This window comes from Crinia signifera, chromosome 4 (genome assembly GCF_055691185.1).
Source record: "Crinia signifera chromosome 4, ASM5569118v1, whole genome shotgun sequence".
In the NCBI taxonomy this organism is placed as follows: domain Eukaryota; kingdom Metazoa; phylum Chordata; class Amphibia; order Anura; family Myobatrachidae; genus Crinia; species Crinia signifera.
Genome location: NC_139220.1, coordinates 340,120 through 356,840, shown reverse-complemented (window position 1 = coordinate 356,840; position 16,721 = coordinate 340,120). Strand labels below are relative to the sequence as shown.

The following is a 16,721-nucleotide window of genomic DNA, read 5'->3' as shown; positions in this document are numbered from 1 at the left end:
GAGAAGCTGGGATTTGTAGTGTAACAGGTCTCCGTCTATTGCAGGATGTCGGTGGTAAAGCAGCTGGTTGAGCAGGAGGTGTTCCGGGCCTACGCTACGTACGCTGCTATTGTCCTCCTAAAAATGATGGCAATGAGTGTAATGACCGCTTTCCTCAGATTGACCCGGAAGGTAAGGAAAAGCCTCCTGTATACAGGTGAATGGGCGACCTCAATCCGCATCTAGTGACATGTATACCGGAGGTGGCATCTAGCGATACATTTACCACAGGCCGCAACTAGCGACACATTTACCACAGGCCACATCTAGGGATACATTTACCACAGGCCGCATCCAGTGACATGTATATCGCAGGCCGCATCTATCGAAAAGTTTACCACAGGCCGCATCTAGCGATACATTTACCACAGGCCTCATCTAGTGATACATTTACCACAGGCCTCATCTAGCGATACATTTACCACAGGCCTCATCTAGCGATACATTTACCACAGGCCGCAACTAGCGACACTTTTACCACAGGCCGCATCCAGTGACACGTTTACCACAGGCCGCATCTAGTGACACGTTTACCACAGGCCGCATCTAGCGATACATTTACCACAGGCCGCATCTAGCGATACATTTACCACAGGCCGCATCTAGTGACATGTATATCGCAGGCCGCATCTAGCGAAACATTTACCACAGGCCGCATCTAGCGATACATTTACCACAGGCCGCATCCAGTGACATGTATATCGCAGGATGCATCTATCGAAATGTTTACCACAGGCCGTTTCTAGTGATACATTTACCACAGGCCGCATCTAGCGATACATTTACCACAGGCCGCATCTAGCGATACATTTACCACAGGCCTCATCTAGCGATACATTTACCACAGGCCGCATCCAGTGACACGTTTACCACAGGCCGCATCTAGTGACACGTTTACCACAGGTCGCATCTAGCGATACATTTACCACAGGCCGCATCTAGCGATACATTTACCACAGGCCGCATCTAGTGACATGTATATCGCAGGCCGCATCTAGCGATACATTTACCACAGGCCGCATCTAGCGATACATTTACCACAGGCCGCATCTAGCGACACATTTACCACAGGCCGCATCTAGTGACACGTTTACCACAGGCCGCATCCAGTGACACGTTTACCACAGGCCGCATCTAGCGATACATTTACCACAGGCCTCATCTAGCGATACATTTACCACAGGCCGCATCTAGTGACATGTATATCGCAGGCCGCATCTAGCGATACATTTACCACAGGCCGCATCTAGCGACACATTTACCACAGGCCGCATCTAGTGACACGTTTACCACAGGCCGCATCTAGTGATACATTTACCACAGGCCGCATCTAGCGACATGTTTGCTGCAGGTGGCATGTAGCGATACATTTACCACAGGCCGCATCTAGCGATACATTTACCACAGGCCGCATCTAGCGACACCTTCACCACAGGCCGCATCTAGCGACACCTTCACCACAGGCCGCATCTAGCGATACATTTACCACAGGCCGCATCTAGTGACACGTTTGCTGCAGGTGGCATCTAGCGATACATTTACCACAGGCCGCATCTAGCGACACCTTCACCACAGGCCGCATCTAGCGATACATTTACCACAGGCCGCATCTACCGTGTTTCCCCGATAATAAGACACTGTCTTATTTTTTTTTTTTCCTCAAAAAAGACCATAGGTCTTATTTTCGGGGGAGGGCTTATTTTAATAGATGCAGCCGCATGATATGTGTAGCCCCCGCTGACCCCCGCTGCAGTGCGTGATATGTGTAGCCCCCGCTAACTCCCGCTGACCCCCGCTGACCCCCGCTGCAGTGCGTGATATGTGTAGCCCCCGCTCACTCCCGCTGACCCCCGCTGCAGTGCGTGATATGTGTAGCCCCCGCTCAGCCCCCGCTGCAGTGCTTGATATGTGTAGCCCCCGCTCAGCTCCCGCTGACCCCCGCTGACCCCCGCTGCCCTCCGCTCACCTCCTCTCACTCACGCTCACCTGCAACACGTGACGTCACGCCTACCGCAATGCATCCCTGGGAACGGGAGCTGCGGTGTTGCAGGTGAGCGGGCGTGAGTGAGAGGAGGTGAGCGGAGGGCAGCGGGGGTCAGCGGGGGTCAGCGGGAGCTGAGCGGGGGCTACATATCGAATACATAAAATTACATGGGGAAAATGATAGGGCTTAATTTCGGGGGAGGGCTTATTTTGGACCAGCGTCCAAAATCTGGGGTAGGGCTTATTATCGGGGTAGGTCTAATTATCGGGGAAACACGGTAGCGACACCTTCACCACAGGCCGCATCTAGCGACACCTTCACCACAGGCCGCATCTAGCGATACATTTACCACAGGCCGCATCTAGCGACACGTTTGCTGCAGGTGGCATCTAGCGATACATTTACCACAGGCCGCATCTAGCGACACGTTTGCTGCAGGTGGCATGTAGCGATACATTTACCACAGGCCGCATCTAGCGACACCTTCACCACAGGCCGCATCTAGCGATACATTTACCACAGGCCGCATCTAGCGACACGTTTGCTGCAGGTGGCATCTAGCGATACATTTACCACAGGCCGCATCTAGCGACACCTTCACCACAGGCCGCATCTAGCGATACATTTACCACAGGCCGCATCTAGCGACACGTTTGCTGCAGGTGGCATGTAGCGATATATTTACCACAGGCCGCATCTAGCGACACCTTCACCACAGGCCGCATCTAGCGATACATTTACCACAGGCCGCATCTAGCGACACGTTTGCTGCAGGTGGCATCTCGTGACACGTTTGCTGCAGGTTGCGATGCGATTCCCGAGTACATAGCAAGGACACATTACATGCAGGGACAGAGCTTGCGAGAAGGCTCAGTCTCTGTTAATCCTCAGTTCTCAGGGTATTTTTCGTGAACGCCCCACACCCATGCCCCCACTTACACTTACCTGCAGTTAGGATCAGTGACCCGGGAGAGGAATCTGTCATCTTGTCCTGCGCTTTGCCTTGATTCCTGGTGCAGTAAAGTGAGCTGGCAGCTTTGCAGCACTGGGGTAACAGCAGGAGCACAGCGCTCAAATAACTGGGCATTGGGCTTGCTCGGTCTGTCTCCTCCTTCACATCTGTAGACTGCAGGAAACGACAGTAAGTAGACATATAAGAGAAAGAAAGTAAACAGAAAAGATTTATTGTCATCATCACAAACACAAGGAGTTTGACAAATGACATTTATTACATTAACCTCTTCGGTGGTGTGCCCGTAAATTTTCCGGCCTGAGCTGCGCTGCCGCAACAGGCTCTCCTGGGCATACCACTGATAAAGAAGTGTGTGCCAGTGGGGGCTGTGTACCCCCGAGCTATATATATATATATATACACAGTATGATGCGGCACTCGTAGCTGAAATAAAACACCATCACAACAGGGTAAGATTTCTTCTTCTTCAACGTTTCAATTAAACGATTGTCAGCAGCAAGTACAATTACAATTGTTTGATTGAAACGTTGGAGAAGAAATCTTACCCTTTTTGGTGGTGTTTTATTTGACCTACGAGTGCCACATCATACTGTGCTTATTTGTCCCTGTGGGGTTTGACGGGCACCGGGCCGAGTTGCCACATGTATGTATGTGAGTGCCAAGCTGACATCTGCTTTTATTTTTATACTAGCTGACCTGCCCGGCGTTGCCCGGGACAACCTTGTTTTTTTTTGTTGTTTTTTTAAATTGCTGTAAAATGTTGTCTTATGCTGCGTTTATGGCTCAAGATTGTAATTTATTAAAACCTCCACCATAATGTTAGAATGTGTTTGCATTGGTACTCCATGCCAGCAATGACATCAGGGGTGATGTTGTTGTTTGAAATGCACCACTCCTGACTGTGTGTGTTGATGAATTCCACATCCACTCCTGAGATTTAGCACCTGTGATGCATTTATTTTTGTGTGTGTTGTACTGTTTTTGTGTGTGTTGCAGTGTATGTGTGTGGGTGTACTGTGGTGTGTTGTGTTGTATCTGTCCAATGTGTAAGTGTGTGAGGTGTGCTACGTATAAATATGTGTGTGCAATGGTCGAAGTGGGGGTAAGGTATGGGAAATTGAAGGCTGAATTATGTGCACACTCCAGAAAAAGAGGGTGCCGCCACTCAAAAGGGGACATTTCCTTGAATGTAGTGTACCATGCTGTATGCCCCTTGTACACATTATGCAAAACAGTAGTAGACCCCCTTACACTTGCCATTATTATGCCATTTAGTGAAAATACTATCAGTTTCCTAGATGTAACAGTGACTAATATTGGGGGCATTTTAAACACACAGTTGTTCAGAAAAGCCACAGACAAAAATACTTTGTTGAACAATGAGAGTTTTCATCCACGTCCTTTAAAGCGTGGATTACCACTCTCACAACTTATACGAGTTGTACGTATAACTTCTGATGTTGATCAATTGCATATGGCTTCATGTGATATGGGTAACAGATTCCTAGCACGGGGATATCCCAAACAAGAAATTAATGATGCTATTGGAAAATGTATGAATCTGACCCAGAATGAGCTATTGGCAGTGCACACAGGGAGGTCTAGTCTTGAGCGTTTAACTTTTGTGTCAACCTATTCTATTGCATCGAATAGGATTAAACAAAATTTTTTGAGGCATTGGCACATTCTACAGTCTGATGAGACTATTGGACATTTTTGTCAAAACAATCCCCTTTTTTGCTTCAAGAAAAACCGGAACATCAAGGATATAATTGCGAAATCAGATATACAGCCCATCAAGAGGGACTCTTGGCTATCAGCGAAAAAAGGCAGTTTTAAATGTTCCAAGTGTGTCAATTGCCAGTACGTCTTAACTGGTCCACAGTTCACTGACCCTCTAACCCACAATAGCTACAAGATAGACCATCATCTGGACTGTGAAAGCTACTATGTGGTATATGCAATTGTGTGTCCTTGCCCCATGGTTTATATTGGAAAGACGAATCGGACACTAAAAGAACGTATAGCCATGCACCGTTCTTCCATTAAAAAATCCATGGCTATCATCGATTCCAGCACGCCCCCAGTTGCTAAGCATTTTGCATCCCTTGGACATACCTTTAAAGATTTTCGGTTTCTACCATTGGACCAGGTTCCCCCTTTGAGAAGGGGAGGAGATCGGGGTAAACTTTTGCTCCAAAAAGAGAGCTTTTGGATTCACAAACTTGGTTGTGTATCACCTGTTGGACTAAATGAAGAATTATCACTGCACTGTTTTTTATGAATTGCATATAATGAGTCTTTCACAATGCACTTAAATGTCTATGTAATTTCTGTTATTTTCCCCATTTTCTGTCTTCTATGATCTTGATTCTATGTATACCCCTTATGCGCGTATTCTATTTGCGCACCATGTGTTTGACTTGTATACCGCTCCCTTATCCTATAGTACTAGTGTCTCTCATCCTCGGGGAGATTGGTACTGCCAGTGGATCCTGTGAAGACATGGATTCTCTGATCACTCAGGTAAACAGTTTAGTAACATGGCAAAAGCCCTTTATTGTATATATATATACACACAGTGCACTACACCAGTCACAATTACCAGCCAGGAAGGTATCTTACTTACTAAGTCCCCACAGTAGTATATGATTACCGGTGCTTGCGTTCCTTTGCTACACAAGCTGGCAGTAATTCTGTGTCCCCTGGCTTGGGATACCAGCTCACACAGCACCCTAAAATGTCCACACTGACGGCACCGCAATGCCTAGTCCACTTCTGTACGTCAGAAGTCCAACTCTCTCTCTGCCCTTTCTGTGCTGATCTCTCCCCCAGTACAGCTCACTCCCCTTGTTATACCCATCCCTGTCTATTGATAACCCTGCCAGTTTATTCAGGATGATAGAGAGTTTGATGAGATGCAGAGACGAACTGTCTGGGTTCCTGCATACAATGGGGTGTACATGATCAGATTACCTGGAGCTCCAAACATACACTGGTTACTACTTATGTTAATCACCTTTGATAGTCAGGGGGATTTAGAACAATGGGCAATTTAACCTATAGTAAATAACACTCTGGCCTAGACCTATTCATATTAACAATTACATTAAGCACAGTATAACCAAATAAAGTACATATTCCATATATAACAGGTAAAATATAGCTATACCATATAATATTATCCAGAATATAACTAATAACGTATTATCATTAAGTGGAGTCCATGAGCAGGACCAGGGCTTTGAAAGTAACCACAGTCGTCTAACACTGTGCGACACGAGTAGTCGACGGTGTCATCACATTTCTCCCCCTACTTTCTAGCCCTGTGTCCTGATTAGATTAAGCTCGCTGATAGCAGTGGTGCCCTCCTAGATTCATCAGTCTTAGTCCTGTCATTACAATGACTAGCTGGATTCTCTTGTGGGTCTGGTGGGTTTTGGGCTGACCGTTTACATTTGTAGGGAGCCTTCCAGCATCCCATGTCTGAAGCCTCTGGCAACCGTCACAAGGTTGGTGTGGATATTTCTATCCCGGGTCTGGCGGGTGTGTAGCCCACAGTACATAAGTCAAAAGAGTTCTACCAGGGTCCGGTGGAAATGTGATCAGCAGTCCATAGTTCTTAAATTTCCCTCCAGTGTCCCACCCAAATACATAAACCACAGTTCCCTTTGGAGAAGGCTGCTTGGTTGGGCAACCAGTGGATGCAACAGTGCCACTCCATAGGTCAAGTAACTCCACCTGGGACTTTAGTAATTCCCCTACACCCAAATGGGTAAATTCATGGTTAAAACCGTCATAGTTTTCCTCTGCCGACAAAATCTGATCTCTGGGGCCTTCACACTGTATTCCCTGGGAACCCCACTTCCATCACCTCTGGTGCATCTGGACAGTGGCTTGCTTCCCCCTCCTCCACCCACAAAGTGGGAAACTGCTGAGTTACCTCCAAACCTGGGACCTCTGAAATTCTCTGGAACGCGGGCAAGTCTTCCGTAACGGCCTCACTGTACATGCCAGGAAATTCCAGCACTTCAAACTCTATGTGGCCTCTAGTGGTCCTGTCCTGAGTAGCTTCTTCACTCATGACAGAGAAAAGTGGTAACAGGTGGTGCCTCCTGACACCCACCTGGATGTGTGAGTCTCCATTATCTTTAAAAGCCTCAGTCCACTCGTCCATATCCAACGGAATGTGTTCTGACGCTGCTACTTCTTCCACTGGGATGAGAAGTGGTTGCCAGCAGCACCCTTGGGCATCCCACTGATCGATGACAGCCTCCACCAGCATAGCACACTGGGCAGCTGGTTCGAGTGTCATTGGTAGACTAGACTTAACCTGCAGGGGTTGGACCCCGACGCTTACAGACTCCTTGGTACCCATGACACTGACCTCTTCTTGGTACTGGCATTCATTCACCATTTTCTCCCATGCTAACTGTTGGCAAACGATACCTCGCAGCTCACACTCGGAAACCAACTCTTCCCGGTTCATCCTCTTTAGTTGGTCCACTGGTCCCACTGGCAGCGACTCAACTATATTCGGTATAGCCAAGGGCATGGCAGATGCGCAACTCATCTGCTCCTCAGATATTCCTTGTACAGGGTAGTGCAGGGAAGCCTTCTCTGCACTTATCTGTTCTGTAGGACCCAGACATCCCTGTCTCCTGTGGGGGTCCAACACATCCCACTTCATGGTCTGTTCATGCCACCTTAGAGTAGATTCCATCAACCGACTGCTCGAGCTCTCCATCCTCTGACCCAGTTGCTGGCCTTGCGACTCTCCTCCATAGGAAACTTCAACCGTCATGTTGTGTTGCTGGCACCTTCCCTGAGGTACCTTCTGATGGGCCAGGGGGGTCTGTAGAATGGTAGCTGCTGGTGCAGCAGTTTGCACTGTGCAAGTGTTGTCTGGTAATCCCAGGACCTCTTGTATTACCTGCATCAGATCATCAGGCGTTGCATCATCTCCCAGCGCCTCTAGCCGGGCCTGTAATACCTCTGGGGTCCTTTCAAACTGTTCCCTAACATTTCCCTCTCCAAGGGATTTCAGGCGGGGTTGGGATACCAGCTCACACAGCGCCCTAAAATGTCCACACTGACGGCACCGCAATGCCTAGTCCACTTCTGTACGTCAGAAGTCCAACTCTCTCTCTGCCCCTTCTGTGCTGATCTCTGGTACATGTGAGTTATCCGGACGCCCGATTTGAAAATCTGGTCGGATCGGGCACATCGCATCGCATCGCATGCGACCATCGGATGCGATGCGATGCGATGCGATGCGATGACCCGATTTTTCCATAGGAATCAATGTTAAAATGGACTGAGTCCATTTTAACATGGAATTCAATGGGAAAAAGGGGTCCTTTTCATACCCCTACTATCCAAGTGGGCATGGAGTTGGATATAAACCTGTGGCGAGCGTAGCGAGCCACCGAGCCCGAAGCGTGGCGAGCGTAGCGAGCCCCGCGAGGGGACACGGAATACCGTCCCCTCGCGGGGCTCGCTTCGCTCGCCACGCTTCGGGCTCGGTGGCTCGCTACGCTCGCCACAGGTTTATATCCAACTCCATGCCCACTTGGATAGTAGGGGTATGAAAAGGACCCCTTTTTCCATAGGAATCATTTTAACATTGATTCCTATGGAAAAATCGGGTCATCGCATCCGATATCGCATGCGATGCGATGCGATGCGATGCGATATCGCATCGCATCGCATCTGATTGTATGCCTTAACTTAAGGCATACAATCAAAAAATCGGGCGTCCAGATAACTCACAAGTACCTGATCTCTCCCCCAGTACAGCTCACTCCCCTTGTTATACCCAGCCCTGTCTATCGATAACCCTGCCAGTTTATTCAGGATGATAGAGAGTTTGATGAGATGCAGAGACGAACTGTCTGGGTTCCTGCATACAATGGGGTGTACATGATCAGATTACCTGGAGCTCCAAACATACACTGGTTACTACTTATGTTAATCACCTTTGATAGTCAGGGGGATTTAGAACAATGGGCAATTTAACCTATAGTAAATAACACTCTGGCCTAGACCTATTCATATTAACAATTACATTAAGCACAGTATAACCAAATAAAGTACATATTCCATATATAACAGGTAAAATATAGCTATACCATATAATATTATCCAGAATATAACTAATAACGTATTATCATTAAGTGGAGTCCATGAGCAGGACCAGGGCTTTGAAAGTAACCACAGTCGTCTAACACTGTGCGACACGAGTAGTCGACGGTGTCATCACATTTCTCCCCCTACTTTCTAGCCCTGTGTCCTGATTAGATTAAGCTCGCTGATAGCAGTGGTGCCCTCCTAGATTCATCAGTCTTAGTCCTGTCATTACAATGACTAGCTGGATTCTCTTGTGGGTCTGGTGGGTTTTGGGCTGACCGTTTACATTTGTAGGGAGCCTTCCAGCATCCCATGTCTGAAGCCTCTGGCAACCGTCACAAGGTTGGTGTGGATATTTCTATCCCGGGTCTGGCGGGTGTGTAGCCCACAGTACATAAGTCAAAAGAGTTCTACCAGGGTCCGGTGGAAATGTGATCAGCAGTCCATAGTTCTTAAATTTCCCTCCAGTGTCCCACCCAAATACATAAACCACAGTTCCCTTTGGAGAAGGCTGCTTGGTTGGGCAACCAGTGGATGCAACAGTGCCACTCCATAGGTCAAGTAACTCCACCTGGGACTTTAGTAATTCCCCTACACCCAAATGGGTAAATTCATGGTTAAAACCGTCATAGTTTTCCTCTGCCGACAAAATCTGATCTCTGGGGCCTTCACACTGTATTCCCTGGGAACCCCACTTCCATCACCTCTGGTGCATCTGGACAGTGGCTTGCTTCCCCCTCCTCCACCCACAAAGTGGGAAACTGCTGAGTTACCTCCAAACCTGGGACCTCTGAAATTCTCTGGAACGCGGGCAAGTCTTCCGTAACGGCCTCACTGTACATGCCAGGAAATTCCAGCACTTCAAACTCTATGTGGCCTCTAGTGGTCCTGTCCTGAGTAGCTTCTTCACTCATGACAGAGAAAAGTGGTAACAGGTGGTGCCTCCTGACACCCACCTGGATGTGTGAGTCTCCATTATCTTTAAAAGCCTCAGTCCACTCGTCCATATCCAACGGAATGTGTTCTGACGCTGCTACTTCTTCCACTGGGATGAGAAGTGGTTGCCAGCAGCACCCTTGGGCATCCCACTGATCGATGACAGCCTCCACCAGCATAGCACACTGGGCAGCTGGTTCGAGTGTCATTGGTAGACTAGACTTAACCTGCAGGGGTTGGACCCCGACGCTTACAGACTCCTTGGTACCCATGACACTGACCTCTTCTTGGTACTGGCATTCATTCACCATTTTCTCCCATGCTAACTGTTGGCAAACGATACCTCGCAGCTCACACTCGGAAACCAACTCTTCCCGGTTCATCCTCTTTAGTTGGTCCACTGGTCCCACTGGCAGCGACTCAACTATATTCGGTATAGCCAAGGGCATGGCAGATGCGCAACTCATCTGCTCCTCAGATATTCCTTGTACAGGGTAGTGCAGGGAAGCCTTCTCTGCACTTATCTGTTCTGTAGGACCCAGACATCCCTGTCTCCTGTGGGGGTCCAACACATCCCACTTCATGGTCTGTTCATGCCACCTTAGAGTAGATTCCATCAACCGACTGCTCGAGCTCTCCATCCTCTGACCCAGTTGCTGGCCTTGCGACTCTCCTCCATAGGAAACTTCAACCGTCATGTTGTGTTGCTGGCACCTTCCCTGAGGTACCTTCTGATGGGCCAGGGGGGTCTGTAGAATGGTAGCTGCTGGTGCAGCAGTTTGCACTGTGCAAGTGTTGTCTGGTAATCCCAGGACCTCTTGTATTACCTGCATCAGATCATCAGGCGTTGCATCATCTCCCAGCGCCTCTAGCCGGGCCTGTAATACCTCTGGGGTCCTTTCAAACTGTTCCCTAACATTTCCCTCTCCAAGGGATTTCAGGCGGGGTTGGGATACCAGCTCACACAGCGCCCTAAAATGTCCACACTGACGGCACCGCAATGCCTAGTCCACTTCTGTACGTCAGAAGTCCAACTCTCTCTCTGCCCCTTCTGTGCTGATCTCTGGTACATGTGAGTTATCCGGACGCCCGATTTGAAAATCTGGTCGGATCGGGCACATCGCATCGCATCGCATGCGACCATCGGATGCGATGCGATGCGATGCGATGACCCGATTTTTCCATAGGAATCAATGTTAAAATGGACTGAGTCCATTTTAACATGGAATTCAATGGGAAAAAGGGGTCCTTTTCATACCCCTACTATCCAAGTGGGCATGGAGTTGGATATAAACCTGTGGCGAGCGTAGCGAGCCACCGAGCCCGAAGCGTGGCGAGCGTAGCGAGCCCCGCGAGGGGACACGGAATACCGTCCCCTCGCGGGGCTCGCTTCGCTCGCCACGCTTCGGGCTCGGTGGCTCGCTACGCTCGCCACAGGTTTATATCCAACTCCATGCCCACTTGGATAGTAGGGGTATGAAAAGGACCCCTTTTTCCATAGGAATCATTTTAACATTGATTCCTATGGAAAAATCGGGTCATCGCATCCGATATCGCATGCGATGCGATGCGATGCGATGCGATATCGCATCGCATCGCATCTGATTGTATGCCTTAACTTAAGGCATACAATCAAAAAATCGGGCGTCCAGATAACTCACAAGTACCTGATCTCTCCCCCAGTACAGCTCACTCCCCTTGTTATACCCAGCCCTGTCTATCGATAACCCTGCCAGTTTATTCAGGATGATAGAGAGTTTGATGAGATGCAGAGACGAACTGTCTGGGTTCCTGCATACAATGGGGTGTACATGATCAGATTACCTGGAGCTCCAAACATACACTGGTTACTACTTATGTTAATCACCTTTGATAGTCAGGGGGATTTAGAACAATGGGCAATTTAACCTATAGTAAATAACACTCTGGCCTAGACCTATTCATATTAACAATTACATTAAGCACAGTATAACCAAATAAAGTACATATTCCATATATAACAGGTAAAATATAGCTATACCATATAATATTATCCAGAATATAACTAATAACGTATTATCATTAAGTGGAGTCCATGAGCAGGACCAGGGCTTTGAAAGTAACCACAGTCGTCTAACACTGTGCGACACGAGTAGTCGACGGTGTCATCACATTTCTCCCCCTACTTTCTAGCCCTGTGTCCTGATTAGATTAAGCTCGCTGATAGCAGTGGTGCCCTCCTAGATTCATCAGTCTTAGTCCTGTCATTACAATGACTAGCTGGATTCTCTTGTGGGTCTGGTGGGTTTTGGGCTGACCGTTTACATTTGTAGGGAGCCTTCCAGCATCCCATGTCTGAAGCCTCTGGCAACCGTCACAAGGTTGGTGTGGATATTTCTATCCCGGGTCTGGCGGGTGTGTAGCCCACAGTACATAAGTCAAAAGAGTTCTACCAGGGTCCGGTGGAAATGTGATCAGCAGTCCATAGTTCTTAAATTTCCCTCCAGTGTCCCACCCAAATACATAAACCACAGTTCCCTTTGGAGAAGGCTGCTTGGTTGGGCAACCAGTGGATGCAACAGTGCCACTCCATAGGTCAAGTAACTCCACCTGGGACTTTAGTAATTCCCCTACACCCAAATGGGTAAATTCATGGTTAAAACCGTCATAGTTTTCCTCTGCCGACAAAATCTGATCTCTGGGGCCTTCACACTGTATTCCCTGGGAACCCCACTTCCATCACCTCTGGTGCATCTGGACAGTGGCTTGCTTCCCCCTCCTCCACCCACAAAGTGGGAAACTGCTGAGTTACCTCCAAACCTGGGACCTCTGAAATTCTCTGGAACGCGGGCAAGTCTTCCGTAACGGCCTCACTGTACATGCCAGGAAATTCCAGCACTTCAAACTCTATGTGGCCTCTAGTGGTCCTGTCCTGAGTAGCTTCTTCACTCATGACAGAGAAAAGTGGTAACAGGTGGTGCCTCCTGACACCCACCTGGATGTGTGAGTCTCCATTATCTTTAAAAGCCTCAGTCCACTCGTCCATATCCAACGGAATGTGTTCTGACGCTGCTACTTCTTCCACTGGGATGAGAAGTGGTTGCCAGCAGCACCCTTGGGCATCCCACTGATCGATGACAGCCTCCACCAGCATAGCACACTGGGCAGCTGGTTCGAGTGTCATTGGTAGACTAGACTTAACCTGCAGGGGTTGGACCCCGACGCTTACAGACTCCTTGGTACCCATGACACTGACCTCTTCTTGGTACTGGCATTCATTCACCATTTTCTCCCATGCTAACTGTTGGCAAACGATACCTCGCAGCTCACACTCGGAAACCAACTCTTCCCGGTTCATCCTCTTTAGTTGGTCCACTGGTCCCACTGGCAGCGACTCAACTATATTCGGTATAGCCAAGGGCATGGCAGATGCGCAACTCATCTGCTCCTCAGATATTCCTTGTACAGGGTAGTGCAGGGAAGCCTTCTCTGCACTTATCTGTTCTGTAGGACCCAGACATCCCTGTCTCCTGTGGGGGTCCAACACATCCCACTTCATGGTCTGTTCATGCCACCTTAGAGTAGATTCCATCAACCGACTGCTCGAGCTCTCCATCCTCTGACCCAGTTGCTGGCCTTGCGACTCTCCTCCATAGGAAACTTCAACCGTCATGTTGTGTTGCTGGCACCTTCCCTGAGGTACCTTCTGATGGGCCAGGGGGGTCTGTAGAATGGTAGCTGCTGGTGCAGCAGTTTGCACTGTGCAAGTGTTGTCTGGTAATCCCAGGACCTCTTGTATTACCTGCATCAGATCATCAGGCGTTGCATCATCTCCCAGCGCCTCTAGCCGGGCCTGTAATACCTCTGGGGTCCTTTCAAACTGTTCCCTAACATTTCCCTCTCCAAGGGATTTCAGGCGGGGTTGCACTGACCCTCGGGATCTCACCTCCGATCCTCCGCTCTCGCTGCGTTTCTTGGCATCGAATGTCCCGGCTGCAGGTCTCAACCATTCCGTCATGTATTCCTCCTCGTCCGACTCCTTAGAGTCCTCATCATCATAACAAGGGTGTTCTTGATCCCATAGCACCAATCTTGTAATTAGGGATTCCTTTACATCTGTTGCCTTCCGCTTAATGCCTCTTGCTCGGCAGATTACCTGAAGGGCATGCTTATTCAGGCTTTTGTAGGCTTCTGTTCTTGCCTCCATACTGCTGGCATTCCAAACGTACTGTGACATTCCTCACAATGACTTTTCAGCAAGATACCTGGCTACTGTGTGCCAAACTGTTTACAGAGCTCTTAGGTGTCCTCCGCTGACACCTCACCCAACCTTACCCAGGGTACACTGGGACTGAGTGATCCCACTGCTGCCACCATTTGTGAAGACATGGAGTCTCTGATCACTCAGGTAAACAGTTTAGTAACATGGCAAAAGCCCTTTATTGTAAGTATATACACACAGCGCACTATAACAGTAACAATTACCAGCCAGGAAGGTATCTTACTTACTAAGTCCCCACAGTAGTATATGATTACCGATGCTTGCGTTCCTTAGCTACACAAGCTGGCAGTAATTCTGTGTCCCCTGGCTTGGGATACCAGCTCACACAGCGCCCTTCGCCATGAATTCTCCACACTGACGGCACCGCAATGCCTAGTCCACTTCTGTACGTCAGAAGTCCAACTCTCTCTCTGCACCTCCTGTGCTGATCTCCCCCAGTACAGCTCACCCCCCTTGTTATACCCAGCCCTGTCTATACATAACCCAGGCAGTTCAATCAGGATGATAGAGAGTTTGATGAGATGCAGAGACGAGCTGTCTGGGTTCCTGCATACAATGGGGTGTACATGATCAGATTACCTGTATATCCAACCATACACTGGTTACTACTTATGTTAATCCCATTTGATTAACATCAGACTTAGAAAAATGGGAAACTTAACCTATAGTAAATAACACTCTGGCCTAGACCTATTCATATTACCAATTACATTAAGCACAGTATAACCAAATAAAGTACATATTCCATATATAACAGGTAAAATATAGCTATACCACATAATAATTATACAGAATATACCTAATAACATACTATAATTAAGTAAAGTCCATGAGCAGGACCAGGGCTATGAAAGTAACCACAGTCGTCTAACACTGTGCGACACGAGTAGTCGACGGTGTCATCACAGATCCCTCATATAGTGGTCCCTGGTGGTTATCTGATCACCCGATTGCTGTCTCGCCGGGTGTGTGGAAGCCCTGTCAGGCAGTTTGTCTGATTGGGGTTTCTGTCATCTCCTGGTGTAAGACGGCATAGCGTCTCCATGGTGACGGATGCTGCGAGCGGGTCTTCCCGAGCGCTGCGATACGTCACTTCCGGTGACGCTTTCCCCTGCTGTCAAGGAGACAGACGCTGCTTTTGGCTTATACCGGAAGCGGCGTTCTGCGACTCCAGACTGACGGGGAACAGGTGAGTAGCGCTAATGAAACACGCTGGTGACGCTATAAAAATGCGCACAGGGGTTCAGTTCATTGTACTCCTGACGACGGCAACCTCTGTGCCGAAACAGCTGTCGAGTATGACTGTACTACAGTGATGTATCCATTCCTTTTGAAATGCTAAGTATGGAACCTTGTCCTGTTTGATGGCTCACTGTTCATCGCTTTTATTGGATCTATAAAAGACTATCTTTTTTTAATTGCAAGTGGTGTGCCTGCCTCTAATTACCTGCCTAATATATATATATATATATATTATATATATATATATATATATATATATATATATATATATATATATATATATATATACACACATACTGTGTATAGGCGGCACTCATGTGTCTTCATGTGCATACACGTCTGTGATATAACTGATACCATGCCTGAGGAAGAGACCTAAGAAGTCTCGAAAGCTTGCATTTTAACAACATTTATTTTTGTTAGCCATTAAAAGGTATCATATTTACTAGATTGCTATTTTGTTTTTCTCACTGAGGAACAATAAAACTTTTGTGATATAACTGAAAATGCCAATGGTTCTCAATATATATATATAGACATCACAGACGGTGTAATGGTTACATTACTACCTCACAGCACTGTGGTCATGGGTTCTATCCCCACCATGTGTTATATATACGGGGCAGTACGGATGGTGTAATGGTTACATTACTGCCTCACAGCACTGAGGTCATGGGTTCTATCCCCACCATGTGTTATATATACGGGGCAGTACGGACGGTGTAATGGTTATATTACTGCCTAACAGCACTGAGGTCATGGGTTCTATCCCCACCATGTGTTATATATACGCGGCAGTACGGACGGTGTAATGGTTACATTACTACCTCACAGCACTGTGGTCATGGGTTCTATCCCCACCATGTGTTATATATACGGGGCAGTACGGATGGTGTAATGGTTACATTACTGCCTCACAGCACTGAGGTCATGGGTTCTATCCCCACCATGTGTTATATATACGGGGCAGTACGGACGGTGTAATGGTTATATTACTGCCTAACAGCACTGAGGTCATGGGTTCTATCCCCACCATGTGTTATATATACGCGGCAGTACGGACGGTGTAATGGTTACATTACTACCTCACAGCACTGTGGTCATGGGTTCTATCCCCACCATGTGTTATATATACGGGGCAGTACGGACGGTGTAAT

At 48.0% G+C, this 16,721-nt stretch overlaps 1 protein-coding gene across 2 annotated transcripts in view; it reads left to right on the top strand.

The window, feature by feature from the left end:
• The window catches only part of MGST1 (microsomal glutathione S-transferase 1), a 47,682-nt gene that overhangs the window by 12,899 nt on the left and 18,062 nt on the right, over positions 1–16,721 (top strand). The window contains exon 2 of one of the 2 annotated variants that reach the window (XM_083180711.1): positions 45–171. In XM_083180711.1, coding sequence (XP_083036837.1) covers positions 46–171 — 126 coding nt within the window. In that variant the 5' untranslated portion in view covers position 45. Of the gene's footprint in view, positions 1–44; positions 172–5,465; positions 5,523–16,721 lie in introns of those variants that run through there. The other variant, XM_083180710.1, reaches the window with a different exon arrangement.